This window comes from Lepisma saccharinum, chromosome 2 (assembly GCF_977018435.1).
Source record: "Lepisma saccharinum chromosome 2, izLepSacc3.1, whole genome shotgun sequence".
NCBI classification, from domain to species: Eukaryota; Metazoa; Arthropoda; class Insecta; order Zygentoma; family Lepismatidae; genus Lepisma; species Lepisma saccharinum.
The window spans coordinates 126,251,351-126,275,150 of record NC_139230.1 but is presented as its reverse complement, the minus strand read 5'-3'; the positions used below and the strand labels follow the sequence as shown (position 1 = coordinate 126,275,150).

Genomic DNA, 23,800 nt, shown 5'->3' with positions numbered 1-23,800 from the left:
CACTGTGACGTGAAGCTCGCTTGCGCGATGTTGAACACCTGGGCTTGATGTGCGTGTTGCATATTATTGTAGGCGCGCCTCCTCGCAGACGGGTTTTCTCCGGGTCTTGTGCAGGTCTCTGTTCACAAAATCTTAAGTAATCGCTAAAACTCTGCAGTATGTGTTAACAGACATAAATCGAAATCGAACCATGTAAAAGTTGCATTTGTAGCATAATGAAATCGTAATAAAACAAAAGGAACTTGGGCTCATTTTCACCACTTTTCAGCATAATTTCATTCTACATGCAAACAATACGTAAAATTACTATCGGCATGAAACCAACATTCCTAACCTAACAACGATGTGTGACCAGCATACGTTTAATTCCTCTATTTCGCACCAGTTTTTAAAAAAAAAATTCGTTCTACATGCACAAAACACGTGCATATTTGAATAATGACGTCACTGATACTGCATAAAATCACTAATTTGTCGGGTGTAACACATCTCTGCAATGTAAAAACTACGACAACAAGCAAATGAACTAGTTGATGAGGTTGCTTCTGAATGGGTCGCAAACGAAGGACTCAAATTCACAGAATGGGTTCATGGGGTGAACGAAGTAGTGAGTCCCTTTGTTTTTACCCGGCATCCACACCCGTCCAGTGTGACGTCAACCACAGATAGTTACATGAAATTCTGCTCTTCAAGCTTTATTGCAGATCCAAAACCAATGAACTGTCCGAACACCAACTTGCTCCGCTTCACGTATCAAAAGAGAACAGGTTCCGAATGGGTGTGTTCTTGCAGAAAGGAAATTTCCTAACCACACACAAAGCTAAAGCAACATTTTCTCCGTAAGAAATTCTGAGGATGGCTGGCGCGTAGGTTTCGTCTTGAGTAGCTTGTTTTCTAAGGAAAAATCTCACACTTCTCCAAATTCCGGTCTTGAACAAGTTCTCAAGAAAAGAGTCGCAAAATGAACGGATCCAAGAACCTAGATCCGAGAGTGAATAAATATAGAATTGAAATGTGAAGGAACCATAATTTTGTACGTAACAGACTAGAAGTCATAATGACGAGAGAAACAAGTTTCTGAACTGAATCTTTTGGGGGGACTGGAATCACAAGAACTGAATTCGGAAGTGGAAATGAACCATTCGTTCATTTTGTAACTGGTTCTCCTGCAACTCCAAAATGCACGTAAATTCCAGAAAATATGCAAAACCAACCAAATTCCCTGACTTTTCCCTGTTTTCCAGTCGCGTAGCAACCCTGTTTATATTGATCATATAATACACTGTGGCCCAAATATAGGTATACAGTATATACGACTGTCGGCCTGACATTGTTCTTTGTAAGTTCATTATCCTTTTAAGATATCTTGATACTATGAATGATGGCTAGTAATTTGAAAGTACACAGTCATCCTACTACCCACTAAAAATTGTTCATTAATTGTTGATGAATAAAGTCACTGGTACTGTATACCTACTTTTGGGCCACCCTGTATATAAAAATTACATATTAAAAAAACAATAAATAAGTATTACAAGACACAGAAATTACATATTAAAAATGCAATACATAAGGATTACAAGAGCCAGGAATTACATATTAATAGAATACATAAAGATTACAAGACCCAGCAATTACACATTAAAAGAAAGACAAAGAAGAAAACTTCAACACCCTGCAACAATCTTCAATCAAAAATCTTCACACGGTGCATCATATCCATGACGAAGCCTGAAAGGAAAAGCATATTAATATGGCAACAGGAAATTCTGTAATACAATTAAATGTTCAAAATTATCTGTTGTCTATAAAATAGGGCATCGGTATTGGCAGTTAACAGTGGTATTGGAAAGTATCGGTTGGAATTCACTGACAAGATTGTTTTCCGGCATACTGGTCTTTCACGGAGTCCACGAAAGTACCGTGTGACATTTTTAAAGTTGAATTATCTTGGAAATCATGCAAAATTCTAACTTCCTCTATCTTTCGCACAAATTATGAAAGAAAAACTATTTTTTATTCCATAACATCTACTTTTAATACTCTCAAACTCACGACCGGATCAAGAAAGTGTAGGGCGCTACCCCTATACGCCTTCATGGCGTGGTGTCCTTTACCTTGTAATTACCGTGTAATTCTTGAATATTCTACAGCAAATTTATTGATAAAATTCATGCACATAATTGTAGAAGATTAATTACTGAATATTTTGAACAAATTTTAATTACTTTAATTTTCAAGTATCGACATCAGTGGTAATTGGTAGATCATTGGCACCTGTTCTGCCCTACTTTAAAGCAATTACAATGCAGACCTATGAAGTATTTTTTTTCCTGTGTGCTACATACCTAGAGTGGGTTCTTATGTTATAACAGAGAATGTTTGTTTTAGTCTTCTTTCTCTACTTTCTGAATTATGTTAAATAAAATCTTCACACTTAATAAAATGGCATTTATCAATATAGGTTTTTAATATTTACATGCTACAATTAATTCAATTTCCTAAGGAAATTTGCTTGTGGGCAATACATATTTACCCAGCATGACCCCTTGCATACAATCAGGTTAAAAAAGGTCTGACAAACACCCTTAGTAAAAATAATATAACTTCAATTCCACTGACTCACTTTGTTTTACAGGTCAATGGGAATCAGGGCAAACTGGATAAATGAACAGAGAAAACTAGATAAATTAACAAACTACGTAAATGCAATATAAATTAGGAAAGTGCCACTTATCTTTTCATTGAAATTCGAAACACAACAGGTCCGCATAATGGAAATTCACCTACAGGCTTCTATTTGTGGTACCCATTGTACAGATGAATAAATGTTCTTCAGCTGCGAAAAACAAAACCACATGAAAGCAAAAAGGGTAGTAGGAACAGGTTTATTGATACCCCACAAAAAAAGGTACTATTGAAGGAAAATGATGTGCAAGTGCATCATCAAAAATGATAATTGCTAGGACTTGTATCATCCTTACAGAATAATTAAAGGAATAAGAATGGAAAATATGCATGCAATAATAAAGGTAAAGGTAAAGTGCTCCCCTGTGCATAGCACCAAGCCATGATGGCGTATAGGGGGTGTGGGGGTAACGCCCCACACTTTCTTGATCCGGTCGTGAGTGGGGGTGATGTGACCAGCATCACGCCCCTGACCGCCTTTACCCCCCAGGGTTTCCCCCAGGTACCCATGTTATTCGACGCTGGGTAGGCGCCGGGGCCGCTTCCACCGTTAGAAAAGTTCCCGGATTTGAACCGGCCGGGGATCGAACCCGGGACCTTTAGCATGGTAATAATGTTCACTGCAATACTTTAAAGTAGAAAGACATTACTAAAATCCAAGTGATACTAAAGCTGGATATGTGTAAGTGAAGATAAATTTTGGGAAGAAAATTAATTGTAGCCATTTTATGTTGTAAGCGTGGAATGAAAGAGTGGGGAAAATAAATGTAAAATGCATCATCACACACCACTGACAAACTGGGATAACATCATTGAAGATTTTTGTCATCTTTTGCAAAGCAAAAAAAAGCAAAGTAAAAATTAGGGATGGGACGATATGAAATTTTGGCCAATACCGATAAAGTACCGATATAAAATTTACCGATACCCGATATTCTACCGATCCGATATAAAATTAGAAATGGTCCTGGAAAAACCTGAAAGGTTCATTGACCTCCTTAAAAAATGTGTGTTTCAAAGTGTCTGCAGTGCAAGAGAAATTGCATATTTAGACATTTACTTTTTAAAAAGGTAGGGCATGGAGATTATCCATAAAAATTACAACAAAATGGCAGAATTTTGCACTAAACTATCAAATATTTATCAATATATCGGATCGGTAAAATAATCGGTAATTTCACCGATAAACCGATATGCCTATATCGGCCGATACCAATAGAGTACCGATTAATCGGTCTTATCCCTAGTAAAAATGAAACTAATATATTAATAATGATAAATAAATATCACTGGGTAAAGAAGGCAAAAAATACAAAAATGAAAACTTACTGGGGATTGGAATTTACATACACTTAACATTTCAGAAGGAAAAGTATAGGGAAACAACCAAAGAGTCACAGTATGCCAAGTGGAAACACACACACACACAAAGTCAACCAACAATGCACATAAAATATATAAAAATATATAGTATCAAAGTATATGGTATAATATAAAAATATAGAATCTTAAATATAATAAAAATATATAATATAATAAAAATATATATAATAAAAATATATAATATAAAATATGAGATATAAACATAAAATAAACATAAATATACACAATGAGAATTACTATACCAGGCACAAATAATTTTTTTTTGTCTTGGGAGAAAATGTCAAGCTACTTAGAAGGTGTGCTCCTTGGGGCATCTAAATGGAATTCCCTCGACATCAAAAACAGTGTCATCGATGCCCAGGCACTGTTTATGATACCATTCCTCACATTTGTTCTTGGAACATTTCACCATTATGTCTGTGTGACTGTAGATGCTTTTACCGCGTGTGTATGGTTGCCGGCAAATGCAGTACAGGTCAAATTGTTCTTCACGCTCAACAGTCCTCCTGGGCTGTTCTACACTTGCTGGGAACTGTTGCATTTTTCCTGAAATTATGCATTGCAGCAAATGTTGCCTCATCAACTTCTCATCATAGGCAACTGCAGTCATATCCAATTGGGCTGCTACAGAAAAAGCATTAGCAATTGCAAACAAGGCACAATTGTTAGTACCTCCCGCCTGCAGCTGACTCGGTTTTGTAACAACAATATTCTGCTAGCATCGCACTTGACAATATTGCACACCTGATGGAGAGCATCAACTGATATCATTTGATCAAGAGAATTGTACACATATACAGTATGTGAAGGTGCATCAATATTTGTGACTGTGATCCAATGTCTAAAAGACCCACAGTGTAAAATCTGCACAAATTTATCTGTAGAAGAAACCGGCTGAAACTGCAAACATTGACCTACAACAGAATCTTGCAAGCTTTGAATTGTAGGAAAGCGATCTCTAATCAACCTTTGTGCAGCATTCACGATCCTATCATTCACCATGAGCCCTTCTCCTAAAAGTTCCAACCTGTCACTTTCCCTCAGATCAAGGTGAGTAATCCACATAGGTGACGGTTGATCGTTTTTCGAAATTTTTGAAAGCCCTCGGTCATGAACTAAGCTGTCTTGAGGAAGAGCAGGCTTTTGAGAAGGACCATCCTTTCTTTTGCAGACCCTCTTCACTGGAGGTTTGCACTCAACATCAACAGCATCATGTGATGAAGCTGTTGATGGAGGAAGACAGGTATGATTGAACTCAGCAGCCATCATGTTTGACATGCATGTTTCCAAAGGTTTTAGAAAGGCATCCATCTTCATCTGTACATTTGGTTTCAGCAGAGCCTTCCTTTTTTCTCTTGGCCTTCCTCGCCTGTGCTTTGCAGCATTGATGGTGATGACAAAGTTGTCCAAACTACCATTGTTACTTGATGTGACATGTCCACAGGTTCCATTTATGCCGCTCATTTCCAGTTCATGATTTATCTTTCGTTCAACATTAATTCCATCATTTATCAACATTTCCTTCACCTCAATGTCTTCTTGCTTGTCATTTTGAGGCGATCCTGTTACCTTTGCAACTCTGATTTCTTCATAATCCTTTACTTGCATGCACCTTTCCTTAATCTCAACAGTTTGATGCTGAACATCCTGTGTGGGGTTTGTTTCCACAGACTTAATCTCATCATCAATTGAAGATAAGATACAAACTTCCCTGTCTTCGTCAGCAAGAGTTTCAGGTTTCACGAGCACAAGATCAGAGTTGCTTTTCCACTCCTTGAATAAATGCTCCAGCATTTTGTACTTTTCCCAGTACTCATGCTCTCCACAGGTTGACAAGAAGGAGCCCATTCCTTTGAGAAGCACCATTGCATGACAGTACTTTGATTCAGGACTGTCCATTTTTGGCTTTTTCTTAGTCGTCTGCATTACACTGGCAGTTGGTGGCTCAACCTTAACCTTTCCCAGGAATTGAGACTTTAGCCATCTTTCAGAAACCAATTCAGAAGAAAAAGTCTCCAACTGGCAATGGACCCTTGAAGCAAATATGTGGTTGCATGGGAGACCCATCCTTACATTGAAATCGCAAGAACAGCATGCGTTATTTAATACACAGTAAGACTTCTTGCCCAACGAAACTGTACATTTGTCAGCCTCCATGCAGACAGTATACGATACTTTGTTCTTCTCATACCACTGGAGCTGGGAGAAGATCAACTTGCTTGCCATGGACGTGCAACAACTAGAAACTGACAGGGTGGTGGAATTCAACATTGTCGTATCAAGTGTAGTCTTTAGTTGATTGTATGCAGATTGTCCCAATTCATCACCAAGATTTTCTGCAAACTGTATCAATTTGTGAAGAGCCGAAGAAAGGTGATCATGTGGTTTTAAGACTTCTTTCAGGAGCTTGTTATGTCTCTCCATTCTGTTGTTTGTTCTGTTGCTCAAATGACACAAGCCCTGTTGGAAGCAAGGGGCCCACATTTCCTTGCATGAATGCCAGTTCTGTAAAAAAATATTTATGAAAATCTGTATCTGTTTTCTCCAACAACTGTAGACATTCATTATAATCTTCCTCATGTGGGGAATAAACCATCTTATTGATAAGAGACATCAATACATCCCGTACTTCGGCACTACCAATGCTTTGTATTTTCTTCTTGAATGCCTTAATAACATGGAAAATACACAGTATTATCCATGTATCAGGCAAAAGACATTTCAGTACATGGATTTCATTGAGGTCCTTATCAACTACTAAAACTTTACACTTTGTACAAATACATTTATTTGCATCAATGAAAGAGGACATTGCAGCACAGAGAACATCCCTTGATTCATTTTCAACAAAGATATACCCCAAAGGTCTCCCCTTGCCATTCCCATCCTCGCATAAAATTGTATATAGAGGAAAACCTTCAATGTTAACTTTGTAGGTTCCATCAACAAACAGAACATCACTGTACTTTTCAGCAAGCTCCTTCATTGTTTCAGTTTGGAAAAAAACATACGAAAACGTATCATCATCATTTTTTCCAACAACAACATTACCATTAGGGTTTTCTGGATTGAAAGTTCTGCACAACATCAATGAAGAGCTCAGATTCAGTCTTACCTTTATTGTTGTCTCTTCGTAAATCCCTGCGAATATTTCTAACATCCTGAGAGGTTAATTTCTTCCCGGTAATATTCAAAATGTAACGTTTGAACTCCCTGGTACTAACACTATACTCAAAGAGATGTGCATATCTACCCTTCTCTTCTTTTGTCAATAACCGATTTCTATTATACGATGCAAACAGAGACTCACCAATTTCATGGCAGTGATTGGTATCAACTTTCCCAATTCTGTATCTGAATGGTTTGGTCACCAAATTGACATTAACAAGTGCTGTGCAACCTAAAGCGTGAAATGATTGTGTTCTCCTAATATTTTTGCCCCGTGGTTTTGGCTTACCAAAATGGGTACAGTAATATTTAGCTTTTCTAATAGGGAAATTCAACAAAATTTCTTCTGTACAATCATCACCAACATGTTTTTCAGACTTTCGGACAACCATTGGCTGAAAGTTCTCGCAACACCATTGATTGAATGCAATGATAAAATCTTGAAATGATCCAAACTCCATGCCAGTATGAAGATCACCCCCTCCCCACAGTTTGGTGTGCGTACATGAAGAACAATGGTTTAAACAGTTTTTTGACTCGAAAATATATTGCCTGTACGAATGACATTCCTGAACTTTGCAACAAATTCCAAATAGTTTGATGAAAGAGCTTGCTGTGGAAAACAGTGAAATAAGAATTACTGGAAAGAAAGAAATTAGAAAACACACACACTCTGGACACACATTCAAGATTGGACAGGTTGGTAACAAGTCAGAACAAAACAGAGAAAATACCTTATGAGTTAAAGGGAACATTAAAGAAATCACGTGTATGGGGCAACAGTGAAGGAAGAAGCATGAGAAAATTGAAGATGTGTTAGGAGACAAACCACGGCTAATAGAATGGCTACAATATTCTGATGCTGAGAAAAAGGTTGGAAATGCAGGACATTGAAAGGTGTTATAAAATATAGATGGAGGTAAAAGAAGCAAAGTACAGCATATAAATGCTAAAACAATTACTTTACAAATTATATGTGTAGTCACAAAGGATGCGGACAGGGAGGAGATAAGCAAAACAAATTTACTGAAAGTACTGTGTCGGACATCTGAAATTTGGAGTGGCTTGTGGGAGGTTGAAGACAGTGGGGTAGACAGATCAAAAGGGATAGATTTTGGAGTACGGCAAGAAAGAGGAGACTTTGGAAGAGCAGGAGGAGACTTAGGTGGCGTAGACTTTAGTGCAGTGCGACAAGGAAACTTTGGTGGGGCAGACTTAAGCAGAGCAGAATGAGATGGACGAGACTTTGGTGGGACAGACTTTAGTAGAGTGGGACAAGGAGACTTTGTGGAGCAGGATGAGACGTAGGAGACTTTGGTGGAGCAGGATGGGATGGAGGAGACTTTGGTGGAGCAGGATGAGATATAGGAGACTTTGGTGGAACAGACTTTAGTGAAGTGGGACAAGAAGGAGACTTTGATGGGGCAGGATGGGATGGAGGAGACCTTGGTGGAGCAGGATGAGACTTTGATGGGGCAGATTTAAGCAGAGAAGGATGAGATGGAGGAGAAATTGGTGGGGCAGATTTAAGCGGAGCAAAATGAGATGGACGAGACTTTGGTGGGGCAGACTTTAGTGGATTGGGACAAGAAGTAGACTTTGGTGGAGCAGGATGAGACTGAGGAGACTTTGGTGGGGCAGACTTAGGATAAGACTTTAGTGGAGTGGGACAAGGAGACTTTTGTGGAGCAGGATGAGATGGAGGAGACTTTAGTGAAGTGTGACAAGAAGGAGACTTTGATGGGGCAGGATGGGATGGAGGAGACTTTGGTGGAGCAGATTTAAACGGAGCAGGATGAGATGGAGGAGACTTTGGTGGAACAGACTTTAGTGAAGTGGGACAAGAAGGAGACTTTGATGGGGCAGGATGGGATGGAGGATACTTTGGTGGGACAGACTTTAGTGGAGTGGGACAAGAAGAAGACTTTGGTGGGGCAGATTTAAGTGGTGCAGGACGAGAAGGAGACTTTGGTGGGACAAATGTAGGAGTAACAGGCTGTGAAAGATGTGGTTTTGAAGGGCCAGATTCAGGTAGAGTGGAAAGGGAACAAAACTTCATAGAGGAAAAATTTGGTATAGGAAGAGACTTCAGAGGGTCAGATTTTGCTGGTGGGGGGCAAGGAAGAGATATTTCTGGAGAGGAAGGAGTATGAAGGGCATTTGAAGATAGTGTAGTAATGAAGTTCTGAGGAATGGTAGAAGAATGCAACTTTACGATTGAGGAATACAGTGGCTTATGTAGGGTATGAGGATCAGTCAGAGGCGGGTTTTGGATGCAGAAAGAAGAAGGTTGAGGAGACTGAACGGGAATAGCAGGTAAGTTAGACACTGAAAGTGAGGGGACAGGATCAGGAGCCATGCTTGAGATATTGAAACAAGTACTTATCTGTTGCACATGCTCCAGAATCCTCTGCTCCAAGTATGAAACACCATCAAAATTCAGATGAAGTCCATCCTTTGATAGGTATTTCCCTGGAAAACTTCCCCAGTCCAGAAATGATGCACCAGTTCTGGAACAAAGATCCTGCAGCTCGTTGTTCAGCTTTCTTGCACTGGAAAAGCGAAAACCATTAGCAGAATGTTAAAATTAGTAAAGAAAAGTTACCATGTTCAGATTTCATATAGCAACCCTCCCCCCAAATGCTAAATAAGTAACATTATGGTGCACACTGTTAACCTGCCGTTCGACATGTTAGCGCTCCACTAACATTGAAATTCACGAAAGCTCCCTGAGATGCAGTCTAACTGTTTTCTTACAGGTAGTAAAATATAATAGGGTGGAGTGTTCCATTAACTTATTAGGAGCTATGAGGTGATCACCGTCAACACATTGTGAGATGTTAGTGTAATGCCCACATGTCGACCAACTGTGGAACTGAGCATATATGTATTCACATAAACAAAAAGTAATGTTGAGAACCAAAAAAGATCAACGAAATTTGAAAAATGGAGGTGCTACCATGATGCGAACATCATTATTTGACCTAATTCAGACCTCAGATGGCGCTGAGTCAGTAAATGAGTTTAAGAGTTTATTTTGCATTTTGCAATTCATTTCATAACAAAAGATGGTAGCAAAATGCACCTCACGCCCCTCAAACATGAAAAATTAACATTACAGTGTGTTACTTTACATTGCATGTTTTCACCAAAAACTACATATGCAAGCTACTACGTATTATACATATTTCGTTACAGATCTGCCAGTGCAATGTGAAATAGACATAGTAATAGAATAAAAATGTTCTTGCTAGCTAGAATATTTTATTTGATATCTGCTTCAATATTATGTGTGATTATGTTCTTATATTTGCAACAGGTGTCTCATAACCATGTTAGGTAGCAATATAATGAAAAAGTTATTGCTAGCAAGCACATTTTGTTGTTTTCATATTGTCATTAATGGTCCTGCTGATAGCTAAACGATACCTAATTATTTTAATATTTATTTTATATTTTCATTTTTAATAGTAATTTTATTAGTAATGTTACTAAATAATAGCAATAGAACACAAATCCACATCGACGACCCAAAAACCCACTATGCAGATGGAAGTTCACTCTGTGGACAAGCCAATTATTACCAATTTATAATTTTTAGATTAACTAGGAGCAAATGATCTTGGCCAAGGTTAGAATTGGACTAGGTTCTTTGAGAACAAAACATTTAATTATTTCTACAAATTTTAAAACAATTTTATGGTTTTGTGAAATCATATAATTTATAAACTTATATTTTGAGAATGGCCCACATACAATAATAATAAAGAAAACAGATTAAAGAGGTTAAGAAATGGATTTACCAAGCGTTGATCAGCCCAACCCGAGAAATTTCTTCTGGATAGAGAGACTTCTTGCTGTTGAGGTCAAAGGTGTTCACATTTCTGGGCAAAATCCCTGAAAATAAGACAAATCAAATATAAAGTTAGCAATTATCTGCACAAAAAAAAAACAGACAAACATTTAAAAAAACAACGTACATTCCATTCTACAGAGTTTAAGTTCACACTTATAGGCAGATGGCTTGCGATTGAATGTCTATACAAAATATAAATAACTTAAGTTTTGCAAGTATCTAGGTAACTTCTGCGACGTTTCGGGACGCAACTGCTCCCTTCCTCAGGCTGCTCACATTTAGGTTATGTATAAATCATAACCACGTCGAACTCACCATAGGTACAGGATATATGATTGGTAAAAGGGGCGTGGTTAAAAAATAATAAAAATCTAAAAGCCATTACAGGTGCATGTCAGACTACCATGCTGTTTCCCGGATAACCTAAATGTGAGCAGCCTGAGGAAGGGAGCAGTTGCATCCTGAAACGTCGCAGGAGTTACCTAGATACTCGCAAAACGTAAGTTATTTATATTTTTACATTAAATTTGTGAGTAATTTGCACAACTTTCATCATGTAGTCTATACAAAGAAATCAGTTAATAAGTATGAGATTAGTCTAGATTTATGAGTGTGGTGCAAAGAATTTATGCATTTCTGATCCCCAACAGTACCATGCAAATGTGAAAAAGAAAAAAACAACCCAAAACTAAGAAAAGAAAAGAAATAATGCAATACCTGAAACAACAACACTTCCTGTTGGGTGAAGCGACCTGATGTTCGACAGCAAGACCTCAAAGTTGTGCAATACAGCTGCAACGTTTGTCAATGGTCTCCCACTTCTCTCTGACAGGTCATTTGCTCCAGTGTGGATCACAATAACATCAAAATAAGGCACAAGGTCCTCAATGTGTTCCCACAACTGGTGCACTTTTGACCCAGGAAAAGCCAGGGAATGGTAGTCATTCCCTTCACCTTCACATGTGTGCAGGTACTTAACCTGGCTGTGTCCAACGATAAGAAACATCTGTAATTAGAAAAGTCTCATGTGAGTAGAAGTGAATGAAATATTATATACTGAAAAACATCAGAGTTTATTCACAATGGTGAAGCTATTTTACTTGAATATCAATTTGGCTTCTACGATTGTGGACATTTCTACATTTAAATTATCCTATTGGAAGTTGCTACATCCCAGAAGTGTCTGTGATCTTATAAGACGAGACTGATTTCAAATATGTATGTGAAATATATGATGTATAGAATGTTTGAATGTATAATAGAATATACACTTAAAATGAATTAAATACAAGATTTTAAAAATATTTATGGCTAAAACTGGAAAATTAATATTTATCTGAGCTCCGATGTAATTATTATACAACACAAGATAAAGGTGTTCACAAGACCCAAAACTCAGTGTAGAGACAAGTTTCCACTTTGGAGAACTCTGTACCTTTCAAAAATGCAAGATGGATGAATTTCATTATCAGTTTTTGTCGTGGAAAGTAGATTGTTTCAGTTAAGGCTTGAAAGTTGCTGTGAAATTAATTTCATCATAGAAGATGCAGGATAGAAAGGAAAGTGTGGAAAAAGCAACATATTACACACACAGGTTTCTGATCTGGTTGAATGTGAATATTTGTGCCACATAGTTAAAAACCAGGGTCCCCAGTTTCCATGGTGCCTGAATTTTCAAAATTCACTTCTAAAAAAAAGTTTGAGTCGCTTGTGGAAATTACAATTACTTTTTTCATATAATGAGTGCAGCAGGGTTTTTTAATTGTTGTGCGTTTTCTGTATCATGTGTACCATTAAATCAGAATAACATACAATTAAATATTTATGCACGGTTGCTAGCCAAATTCTAAAATCTGCAGAGATATCATAGTGCCTGCCGTACATTAGAATGTATTGCAAAATTATTCATGCTGTTACCAGTCGAGCCTTCATTAGGCCATTGCCCGGTTTGATCAACGCATGTTAAATTTTAAAGAAGCGTTAAATCAAGTTAACACTACATTAACACATCGAGGCATTTCTACAACTTTCGCTAAGGCTAACAGACCTCTAATGTCGTCGTTAAATCTAAAAGCACTCTTTTGCTTCATTGAAGTTCTTAACAGTGCGTTGTGTTGTCGGAAATAAGATGGCGAAATTGCATATGCCAGCAGTTGTGTTGAAAGGTTATACCAAACCGATTTGAACACATTATTTGCATACCATCGCAAAACGTACACTAGTTCGATTTCTTTCTACAGCAAAAATAATTTTCCCATTTCATATTATAAATTCGTACTGCAAATCAGAAATCACATGTAAGTTAAATGAGAAATATTGTATCAATGTACTTTTTAAAGTTTTGTCAATAATGGCATCGTGATCATCACACATTTTTCAAATTTTATTAATTTTGCCAAAAATGTATGTTTATAGTTAATTATACGAACATGAATTTTATAAAATTCATATTGGGCTTCCACCTTCAATGCACTGTAACCATAAACACAAAACATCACATGACTTTTTAAAATAATGTAACCTTCTTTTACATATTTTAATTTGTTAAGGTAAAGTTATTTACCAAAATATTCGGTGTCGTCGTCCACACCGTTTTCCAGTGGATTACGTAGAAACTGAGGAAGGTCATGGTTTGTTGTGTTTATGCTTGTGTCTGCTTATAACTACCATTCCAATTTTATGGTGTTTTTAAACTGAAAAATGTCAGAAAACTTAAGAGATAAAATTAAAATGAAGCAACTGTCCTAGAAATAGGCAATACATGTCCTGTACTCTCATTTAATGTAAAATAAATCTGACATTACACAATGTAGCCTGCAATCTTTGAAAATAGTAGGGAATTGTTCTTTCGAACTTTTCAAGTTATTAACCACCTACTCCAATTAACATAATGGAAAAAAATGATTTTGCAGTGAAGAGAATGCTCGACACAAATGTTCATTCTATATTGTGAATCACAGTGTGTGCAACCACAAGCGGCTAGCGACAGCTGTAGCAACCTGGAGATAAATGTTAAAAGCACCAAACCTGACCTGCCTAACCTAACCAAGTACAGAAATAAAGAAAACCTGCCTAACCTATTTACTTATTCAGCTCATAGCTGTACGTAAGTACTGTACAATAAAACATGTTATTTAATATAACGTGAGTCTTAATATAATCACAAAATCAAAACAATTATTATGCAGCATACTGAAAATGGGCTGACTTAATAACAGTGCAAATGGAAATTATATCATATTCCTAACAAACTCAAAGAGCACTTAAAAATTGAAAAAAATAATCATCCGTTACATGTACAAGATACATTTACGAACGACTACCATCTCATCACGTAATATAGATTACATATGTTGTTTTATTAAAAATAAAAGCTTCAGGTCCTAAGCAGTTTCAGGTGTTGGCGTTTCGTGCATGGACATCTTTAGACCTCTTTTGAAATGCCATTTTAATATAATTAAATTTACCAACTTCAAACAGACTACCCTAACCTAGAACAGTAGTTTTTATTTATAGATTTATAATCTTGTATTGGCAGTCAGTAGGCACTCATTAAAATCTAAGTTACGAAATTACAACGTACCTGTTAACATTTTCGGTGTGTGGACCTAAATACCTAACTAACATTCCTTTCTTAAACATATGTTTATGTGTTCACATTACTTTATTTATTGTTGTTCCTGTGATTTCATATAAAAAAGTTCAAAACAAATGTTTCGGAAGAACGCGCTTACTGTCTACGGTGCAACCAATCAAAACGTAACATTTCTCATCAAAGTATGAGAATAGCAAGGAATGTCTTTCATAGTCCATACCTTCGTATGTACAATGGATGCTGGACGAAATCCCTCGATGAGTCATCCTGTTGGTGAGTCCTCTTCCAGTGGTCCCTCTTTGCAGTTCCGGGGAGAAATCCTGCAACATGAAAAAACAATGTAATCCCAATCTCAACCAATAACATTAGGTCATGTTGTCAGTGCCGATCTACAAGTTTTGGGCACTTCCACAAAATATTACCACCCCTTACCATCCCTGCTATATAAAACACACGTACTTATGAAAGAACATGTGAAAGTTGTTGCTATTATTAAGTTTATTCAGTGTGTACACACACACACACACACACACACCTCTATAAAGATATAATTTAATTTGGCTTTTGTTATAAAGTGTTGCTTTTCTGCCACTTTCGGCTAATTGTGATGAGGATGAGTGATGATAGGATGAAAATGATGGAGTACTCACAAAGAACACCCATGCCCAGGCCAGGATTTGAACCAGTACTCTTGGCTTCATAACACACTGTACTAACTACTCCTCCATGAAGGTCGAAATACCTCTTGAGAGCCATGTAGAATTACATTGTATTGCACATGCAGATGAAACTATGATAAGTTGAGGTAAGCAATGAAAACAATGGGGAAGCTGGGAGTATTAATAAACCAATTAAAACGACAGGTTAAGGTACTTCCTTGGCATGCTATAGGAGATTGTGGATTGTTGAAAACTGTCGAAATGCGAGTGAATTGCCTGTTTCAGTTGATTATGGAATGTCTCGAGGCTGGGACAAAAGCTGTACAATATACTACATTTATTGTAAACCTATTTGAGTATGTAACAGGCAAGGACCCCTCTAAAGGTTTCCTTATCCCCCTTGCTCTGTTGGGTTTGACGGTTTATAGATCTGGCACTCCATCGTGTGCATTCCCCTTAGAAAAAACAGCTTTTTGTGTCAAATTGCACATGCAAAATTTTAATAAACAATAAACTCTTCGAGAATCGTAAAAACAAGCACTTACCTTCCTATGCACAATGGATGTTGGAATAGATCCCTCGACGTGTCTCCTGCAGTGTTCCGTCCTCTTCCAGCAGTACCTGTATGCGGTTCCGGAGAAAAAACCTGCAACATGAAAAAACACAATGTAATTCCATTCTCAATTAATAACTTTAGATTAATGTTGTGTATTAAAAAGTTCAGTTAAAAAGGTCACCACAGCAGGATTTGCAAAATCAATATTTACAAAGGAAAAGAAATGAAGCTCACATCAAACACAGACCAATCAACGACAAGCAAGGGAACATATGTACCATATTTCTTTTAGTCACAGAGGTATCTTATGTGTAGCTATGGGGCAAGCAGCAGTCCATACTGGACAAAGCAAAATAGGCTGCTCTTTAAAAAAATTATAATTGAGACTTTAAAACCAATCTTGCTTGTGGGTCATATTTACTCAGTTTCCATCTTAATTAGTTAAAATATTTTCCTATGGTTACGTAGCAGTACTGAGAAATATGCCCAAGTTAGTAACAATTCAATTTACTTTGCAGAACAATCAAGTAAGCATTTGTAGGGATCATTGCAATGCTGAAGTCATATAATGGGTTTTTCAACATAAGGTTTGGCAAAACACAAGAGCTTAATTGGTACTAGTTTACTATCCTTCGGACAGATTTCTTCATTTCTACAGAAGAAACTACTTACCGTAATAAGTTCCTGTAGTATTGTCTAACATCTGGAAGGTGTTTTGTGTGATGTCGGAATGTTTCATAGCGGAAATTCAACCATTGACGCATAGCCCCACGAACCATTTGTGGTAAGGTTAGGTTAGGTAGGGTCACAATAGTTAAAAATTGGTTTCGAAAAAAATATCTGTAGCCCCACACACCATTCTCGCATAGCCCCACGAACCATTGACACATAGCCCCACAAACCATTTGCGGAAACGTACGTTCTTCAGTTACAAAAACACTTTTTTAAAAAAAATTGAACAAAAAAACGTGAATACACGTTCAAAAATGATCTGCGAAGCAGATAGGTAAGTAGAAATGTCAATAATTGACGAAACTCAGAAGTTATAGGTGTCCGAAGGATAGTAAACATTTACCGTTGTGGTCATGCTAGACATTGTATTCACACAGAAAATGACAAGTGTAAAATGAAATAATTGCACAAGCAATTCACAGCTCCAAAATGTGATCTGAAAAAAAAAAAAATGTAAAAATTCCCATATACCATGATTTATTCGGAATTTAACAATCGGAACTTGGACCTTAGAAGCATGATAGCTTGAGAACTTTTTTTCCACAGCATAATTCCTGACTGAATGTCACTTTCAATGACTTAATCTGAACTAATCACATTCTCCAAACTTCCAAATAATGCCCATAAATATCGATCCACTAAATGACCCTTCACTCCTAGTAAAACTTGCGAACATTATCACACAACCTGTTTCCGGACCTGATTGACAAAGAGCTGTACCCTTGACCCTCTGTACCCCCTTGAGAAGCTGAAATATCTTACATGGTTGATGAAGATTTTGTTGTTTATGAACGTTTTCAGTTGATTTTAGCTCGCCAAAATGTGTTATTGGGAAGTAAAGTACGGCTGTTATCTTGTTACTTTAACGTGTAGCAGAACAGTCCGAAAGCTTCGCACAAGTGAATATAGCACCCAAAACGACTATCCACAACAGCAGATATAATTTTGCATAGTTAGGTTAGGATTGCAAGGTTTGGTACTGACAAGTTATTTTTGACGTGTTCTTACGCTTTTTTACTGTGCATACCACCAGTTCTAACAAAAAGCGGCGAAAGTACTCTGAAATTGCAGGTTTTAACTTACGTGGGCCATACTTTGTGGTCAAATATCTCCATTATTTGCTTTTTCCGTTCGGGAACCAAATTTATATTACGTAAAACATCGAAATCTATAGATTAAAAACAAATTCAACATATTTCTCGAGGGAGTACAGTGGGTCAACGACCCCCAAAGAGCTACCTATTAAATATGGTATGGGAGAAATATCGAACAACTGACAAAAAATGCTATGCATAATTCAAGCGTTGAATTAAAAATTAACAACGGAATGAAATTAATCGACAATGCATCTAAAAAATGAGAGAGAAAAAAGCAAAAATAAGACCGCCTTTGAAGTCTGGAATAGCCATTACTGAACGATACCTCGTGCAACCTATGCAACTAGGTAAATAGACGTTTCCTTGTTCCCGGGTACTATGAAAATTAGTTTTGAAAACTGCCAACAAAGAGATACAACAAAAAACGACAAAAAATCTGGGATGGAGGGTTGTATCGCAGGTCAAGCCAACCATCGTTTTTAATTGTAATGGGCTTTTAATAACCCATCGGACATTTATGAGTATAAAATATGCCGCAATAAAGCCGTAGAGGAACATTTTACGCAAGAATTCTGTATCTATAAACAAACTGAATTTGAAAGCCATCGCGATACTGAGATTGCAATTCCCGCATATACGCCAATCCTGACGTGCATGGATACGAATTTGGCACACACACACACACACATATGCAGTTCGAAAGCATAACGAAGCTTGTACTTACAATATATAGCTGAAACTACTGCTAAATAAGGTCTTCTATGACACCAAGAAATGCAACTTCCTTTCACAAACACGAAAAGAAAGAACAATATGGATGCCGGACGTTTAAACTTTCCTCCGCACTCCTTTCTCCTTATCCTCCAATGAAAAGATTAGATAGAAGTGACGTCATTACAGTTACACAACGTCACCACTGCGGCCATGTTCCCATCGATGACGTCACGACATTGTTTACTTCCGGTTTTAGGGGTGTAGCAGGGGCCTAAGTCTTGAACTGTCAACACGTTAAGGTCTAACGAGTTCGTGACGTTTTTGTCAAGAAAGGCTAACGAATGCCATATAGTGTAGTCTCCACTCTTCGTTAACGAATACGGTTACGGACGCGCTAACAGAAAACGAGTGGAACCTACTCACAAGCCAGGCACCTACCGAGTTCGTTCACGGCTGCAGATTTTCAAGATGGACACTATCAGCTGTTGCGGATGATGGTTTTGAAGAAAGAAGAATTGCAAGCCCACTTCGTTTCAGTCGTATTTCGAGTAAGTACGTCATGTTAGTATGTTATTAATATTATTGGGTATGAACATAAGGACAATTGGAACAAATCTGGGGGAGAGTGAAATACGTATGTATTGTGAATTGTTGCTACGATGTACCTAAAGAATTAAATACTTCGTGCCATTTTCCTTCTTATTGTTAATTACATTGTTCCACGTACTTTGTAAGAATTAGAGCTGATATTTTTGCAACATTCCTTAAGCTTAGCAATCGCGAAATAAAATACTACTGCAAAATATATTTTGATACACCTGGGAAATGTATGCCAACATTCCACCAACGTCACATCAAAATGTAAAATAACGATGCCGCACAAAATAAGAACAATTAATTTTCTGCAACATATTGTCCTGTTGCAACCAGCAAATGAAATTACGGTACTATAAAATACATCAATTAGGCACCACTACCATATGTTATATATAGGGGGGGAAAAATGGTACACATGATTTATACAGTACGTGAACTGATGATAAAGATTTTAAAGGAAATTTTGACACTATGTTTTAAGTTGTATTAATTGCAGGTCGAGTGTACTAAATTACGTACTCCCTCGAATTTCCAGGAAAAATTCCCCATGGAAAGATTAACTGTTGTTAAGACTATATCAGAAGCTTGGGGGCATAGAAACGTATATTTACAGAGTTACGGACATTAGAATTTATCCCAAATCTATTTTTTTATCACGACGACGGGAATGTAAAATTATCTTTTTTTTTATTGTAATCACAAAATCTAACCTAAACGCCTAAGCACCAGTAAAAGTGAAAGTACTCCATTCGGTTGCCCAGACACTGGTGAGAGAAAACTTTTTTTTGTGACAAAAATGTCATTAGTAATGTATATATGTGTGTGTGCATGGGAGGGGGTACTTGGTATACTGTATTCATAACCATCAATTGAAAAGGGGAATTTTTTTTTTTTCTATATGAAACCATCAACAGAATGCACTCAGTTTAACTACCTTATGTCATGTGTTGATAGTGGGTAGCATGAATTTATTTTAAGCATGAAAATCTTTGAGTCAGTGGGAACTGTTTGATAGAAGTTTCCTTGTAAGAGAATTTATATTTATTTTTTCTGAAATAATTTTATAGGTGCTAGAAGCTCTCATTTTCACAACATGGAGGTACCAGCCAGATGGTTATAGGTCATCAGCCAGTGTATAGAGCAAGTGTGCAGTGCAGTGCTATGGTGGTTATTGCTCCTCACAATGGATGAAGTTCCCAATGATACAAGCAGATCAGCTGGATGTTAAAAGGAGGTAAGATAGTGTACGTTATTTTTATTTCATTATAATAACACCTATTGACATCCATCATGTGGTGGGTTTTAGACAGCTTCTACAATAAAATGTAATAAAACATAAATACTGAAATGAGTGGCTGACTGGCCATGTAGGTAGGTATATTGTGCAAGTGAACATGCTAGTTTATTTTCAATACTATCCATATAGTTCTGGATTAGCAAACAAATTTGTATCACTTTTTATCTCGTATTCCTATTTGCATGGACAAAACAATACAATTATAATTGTTAAGACAAACCAAATCAAAGGTGCTCATGGCAATAACAGTTCCAGAGTGATATTCTTTTAATATTTTATTATTTTTTATTGGAACACAGTAAAAGGTGAATTTGTGGGGTTTTCAAAACAGTTGCTATTTTCAAATAAATCAGAAGTAAACAACTGAGTAATGTGTAACATCAGATGGATGGTATTTCTCATTCAGAATAACATGAATGTATATATATATATATTTTTTAAAAAATCATTAACTTTGTGCAGTATCTTATTATGATCAATACCTCAACTTGTTAACCCAATTATTTGTGCAAAAGTTACAGTACTTTTCCTCTTTTGCAGATAGCCGATTAAAATGAAAATATTGTGACTACTCTTGGTATCCAGGGTGGACACATGAGGAATTCCAACATCAGATACTTTTGTCAATATAAGAATAAGGCAGGTACAAGGAACACTTGGCTGTTAGGTATGTAGATGTTCTAAGTCTGGAATAATTATTGTTAATAATTTTTCCATGAAGTATTTAAATTGCACTCATCTCATATATGAACTGCATTATTAAAGATGTGAAGTACTATGTTTATTACCATTACTGTATTATGAATACATGTGCAGTATTGTTTCATAATTATCTATATTCTACAATAAGTCTAGTATTCTCTTCTCTCACCTTTTGGCCACGGTGGCTCAGTTGGTAACGCGTCTGACTACCATGCTAAAGGTCCCGGGTTCGATCCCCGGCCGGTTCAAATCCGGGAACTTTTCTAACGATGGAAGCGGCCCCGGCGCCCACCCAGCGTCGAATAACATGGGTACCTGGGGGGTAAAGACGGTCAGGGGCGTGATGCTGATCACATCACCCCCACTTACGACCGGATCAAGAAAGTGTGGGGCGTTACCCCCACACCCCCTATACGCCTTCATGGCGTGGTGCTAAGCACAGGGGAGCACTTTACCTTTTTTACCTTATCACCTTTTTATTATTACAAAATGTGCATTATCCGTAAATTTTAAACTTAAACATTTCTGAGTTCTTCAAATGTTATCAAAACGTTTTATTCTTAGATACAAGTAGTAATAATAATAATAAGAAGAAACCCTACCAGTATACAACAAGACCATGCTAGGGACAATTTTATGTGGAAGCATTTTTATTAATAGAAATGCTACGTGAATGTTTCATAAAATCATATAACTATTTTTATTCCAGACAATACTTTTCATGGAAGCCTTCACATAACATTCACAGTTAGCATAATCTATAATGTTTGCCACACAATGAGCATGTGATTAAATATGATACATGTTTAATTTGGATATAAATAACAAGATTATTGAAATGTAATAGAATTTGTAGAATGTAAATTGAGGATGTTGTAGGCAAGTTTATAAAACACCTAGGAGTCATAACACATTAGCCCCATCTAGTTGACTGCACTTTTTGACTCTCTTTGCACTGAAGCGTCTATTTGGTTGCACGGTGCAACACTGAGTTGTCTAGTTTGTTGATTTGGAGTCAAGTAGTGTATTTGGTGTCTGCACCATCTGCACTACCTTTAGGACTGGTGTATGGTCACATGGTGTGTGCTAACTAATCAAATGACCATTCAAAGCAGCAGACAGGCATTTGTTGAATCTTCTTAACTGGAACACTGCTTTCCGTCTAGTTGGTTGAACGTGATTTCCTTGCACTACTCTTGACACTGGATACACCTGCACTGCACAGAGTGTAAAAAAGTGCAGCAACTAGATGGGGCTATTACATGTTCATTTGTTCAACATTCCATTTGCTATGGAAATAGAGCTTTTGTGGAACACTTGCGTATTTTTGGAAGTCAAACATTGACATTGCGAGTTAAACGAAAGTACTCAAAATTTATATAAATGTGGCACTTTAGAGGATTGCCAAATTTAACATACAGTTTGTTTCATAAGACACTGGGGGGACCATCACCGGATATGTGCACTTTAGATGTTTTGAAGTAAAGCAATAGATTATAGAAGTGCTCATAAGTTAATACTTGAATTCCTGCTGATCCTTTAAAATCTTTTAAGTGAAGTTACTTTCAATTGTTATTGGGATATTTATTATCTACAGTGGAAACTCAGGAGACGCCTTTCTTTATCTTTGCAGGTAACAGTGGGTATCCAGAGGACCATGGGTCATGACACCAATAGATGGTGCTGGTGAAAACACTTTTGAGGTGCATAGCTGTCTAATGCCATTTGGACCATTGGCATCCTAAAACAAAAATGGAGGTGTCTTTTAAAGAACATGGTGCTTCACTATCACCCTTCTATGGCAACAAAAATCAAAGATGGAGGGATGGAAGAAAATTCAGTTTTCCTATCCACTGTCAACTCTGCATGTGTGTGTGTGTGTGTGAATCTTCAGATGTGCTTTAATGTTATTAAGTTTGTGTGAAATAGGTTTTCTGTGACATTCTTTTTGAAATATAACATTGTAACGGTACACCAGAACTTTATTTCAATATTGTTAGCAGTGCCAATTCCTCACTTATTTCATTTAATTATTGAATACTTTAAATGGTTCACTTATTTATTTTTACTACCTGCTGGAAAGTTTTCTTGAAGATTGGGACTCAACCAACAGAAAACTAAATATCTGCTTGAGCCAGAATTTTCAGATAATTTTTCAGTAAAATGCACATCAGCCATTTCATATGGCTTGGATGGCTGTTACCTTAAAATATATTTCTTTAAAGAAAGGAGATTTATATTTTCATATGCAAGATGAAACATGAAAAGGTTTATTTTATTCTGTTTAAAGCTTCCCCTTTGCAACAGTTTTTAAGCCTTGTTTGTCGTTATGAAATATCAATGTACTTCATTGCCTTAGTTACTTTTGCCATAAAGTAGTGTGTTGTTGTAGAACATTGTTATTGCAAGAGCTGTAACAGAACACACAAAAGAGTTTTCCTGAAGTTTTAGAAAGCTGATATTACATGCAAAGTTCCCATGTAGTCAGTTTTTTTTTTTTTAACTATGCCTTTTCTGTGTACAAAAGGTCTGCATCAGTGTGTATCTGATTTCATGAATACATGTTTCATAATTTACACAATCACCTCCCACTTGATTTAGAAAAGTTTCATTGCAAATATGTTTTTCAGTGCTGTTCTATCTGAAATTGGTTTACTTTACTCATTTGCTCACTGACAGTTCAAGCCTCTTCATTGGTGTATTGGAAATGTTGCATGTTGCCATCTTGTAATCAAGGGATTCCATGTTCAATACTC

The 23,800-nt window shown here is 36.9% G+C and overlaps 1 protein-coding gene and 1 long non-coding RNA gene across 2 annotated transcripts; one reads left to right on the top strand and one right to left on the bottom strand.

Annotated features, from left to right (window-relative positions):
- Nucleotides 1-7,326: 7,326 nt before the first annotated feature.
- Nucleotides 7,327-14,996, bottom strand: LOC145984130 (uncharacterized). The gene is made up of 4 exons (XM_083117566.1): nt 14,911-14,996; nt 11,813-12,101; nt 11,043-11,136; nt 7,327-9,791 (listed from the first exon to the last, which is right to left on the bottom strand). The coding sequence occupies exons 2-4, from the start codon at nt 12,099-12,101 to the stop codon at nt 8,501-8,503; spliced, it is 1,674 nt and encodes a 557-aa protein (XP_082973692.1). The 5' UTR covers nt 14,911-14,996; the 3' UTR covers nt 7,327-8,500.
- Nucleotides 14,997-20,182: 5,186 nt separating this feature from the next.
- LOC145984490 (uncharacterized) lies at nt 20,183-23,516 on the top strand. The gene is made up of 3 exons (XR_014441329.1): nt 20,183-20,279; nt 20,883-21,009; nt 22,678-23,516. It is a non-coding gene; the product is annotated as an uncharacterized LOC145984490 (long non-coding RNA).
- The last annotated feature ends 284 nt before the right edge of the window (nt 23,517-23,800 follow it).

What these genes read in the sequence shown, in the direction of transcription:
- LOC145984130 (XM_083117566.1), bottom strand. Translation starts at nt 12,101, where the DNA reads ATGTTTCTTATCGTTGGACACAGCCAGGTTAAGTACCTGCACACATGT. An exon ending in AGGAAGTGTTGTTGTTTCAG is followed by an intron (nt 11,137 to 11,812) that starts GTATTGCATTAT and finishes TCTTATTTTCAG; the next exon opens with GGATTTTGCCCAGAAATGTG. An exon ending in GTTGGGCTGATCAACGCTTG is followed by an intron (nt 9,792 to 11,042) that starts GTAAATCCATTT and finishes TCGCTTTTCCAG; the next exon opens with TGCAAGAAAGCTGAACAACG.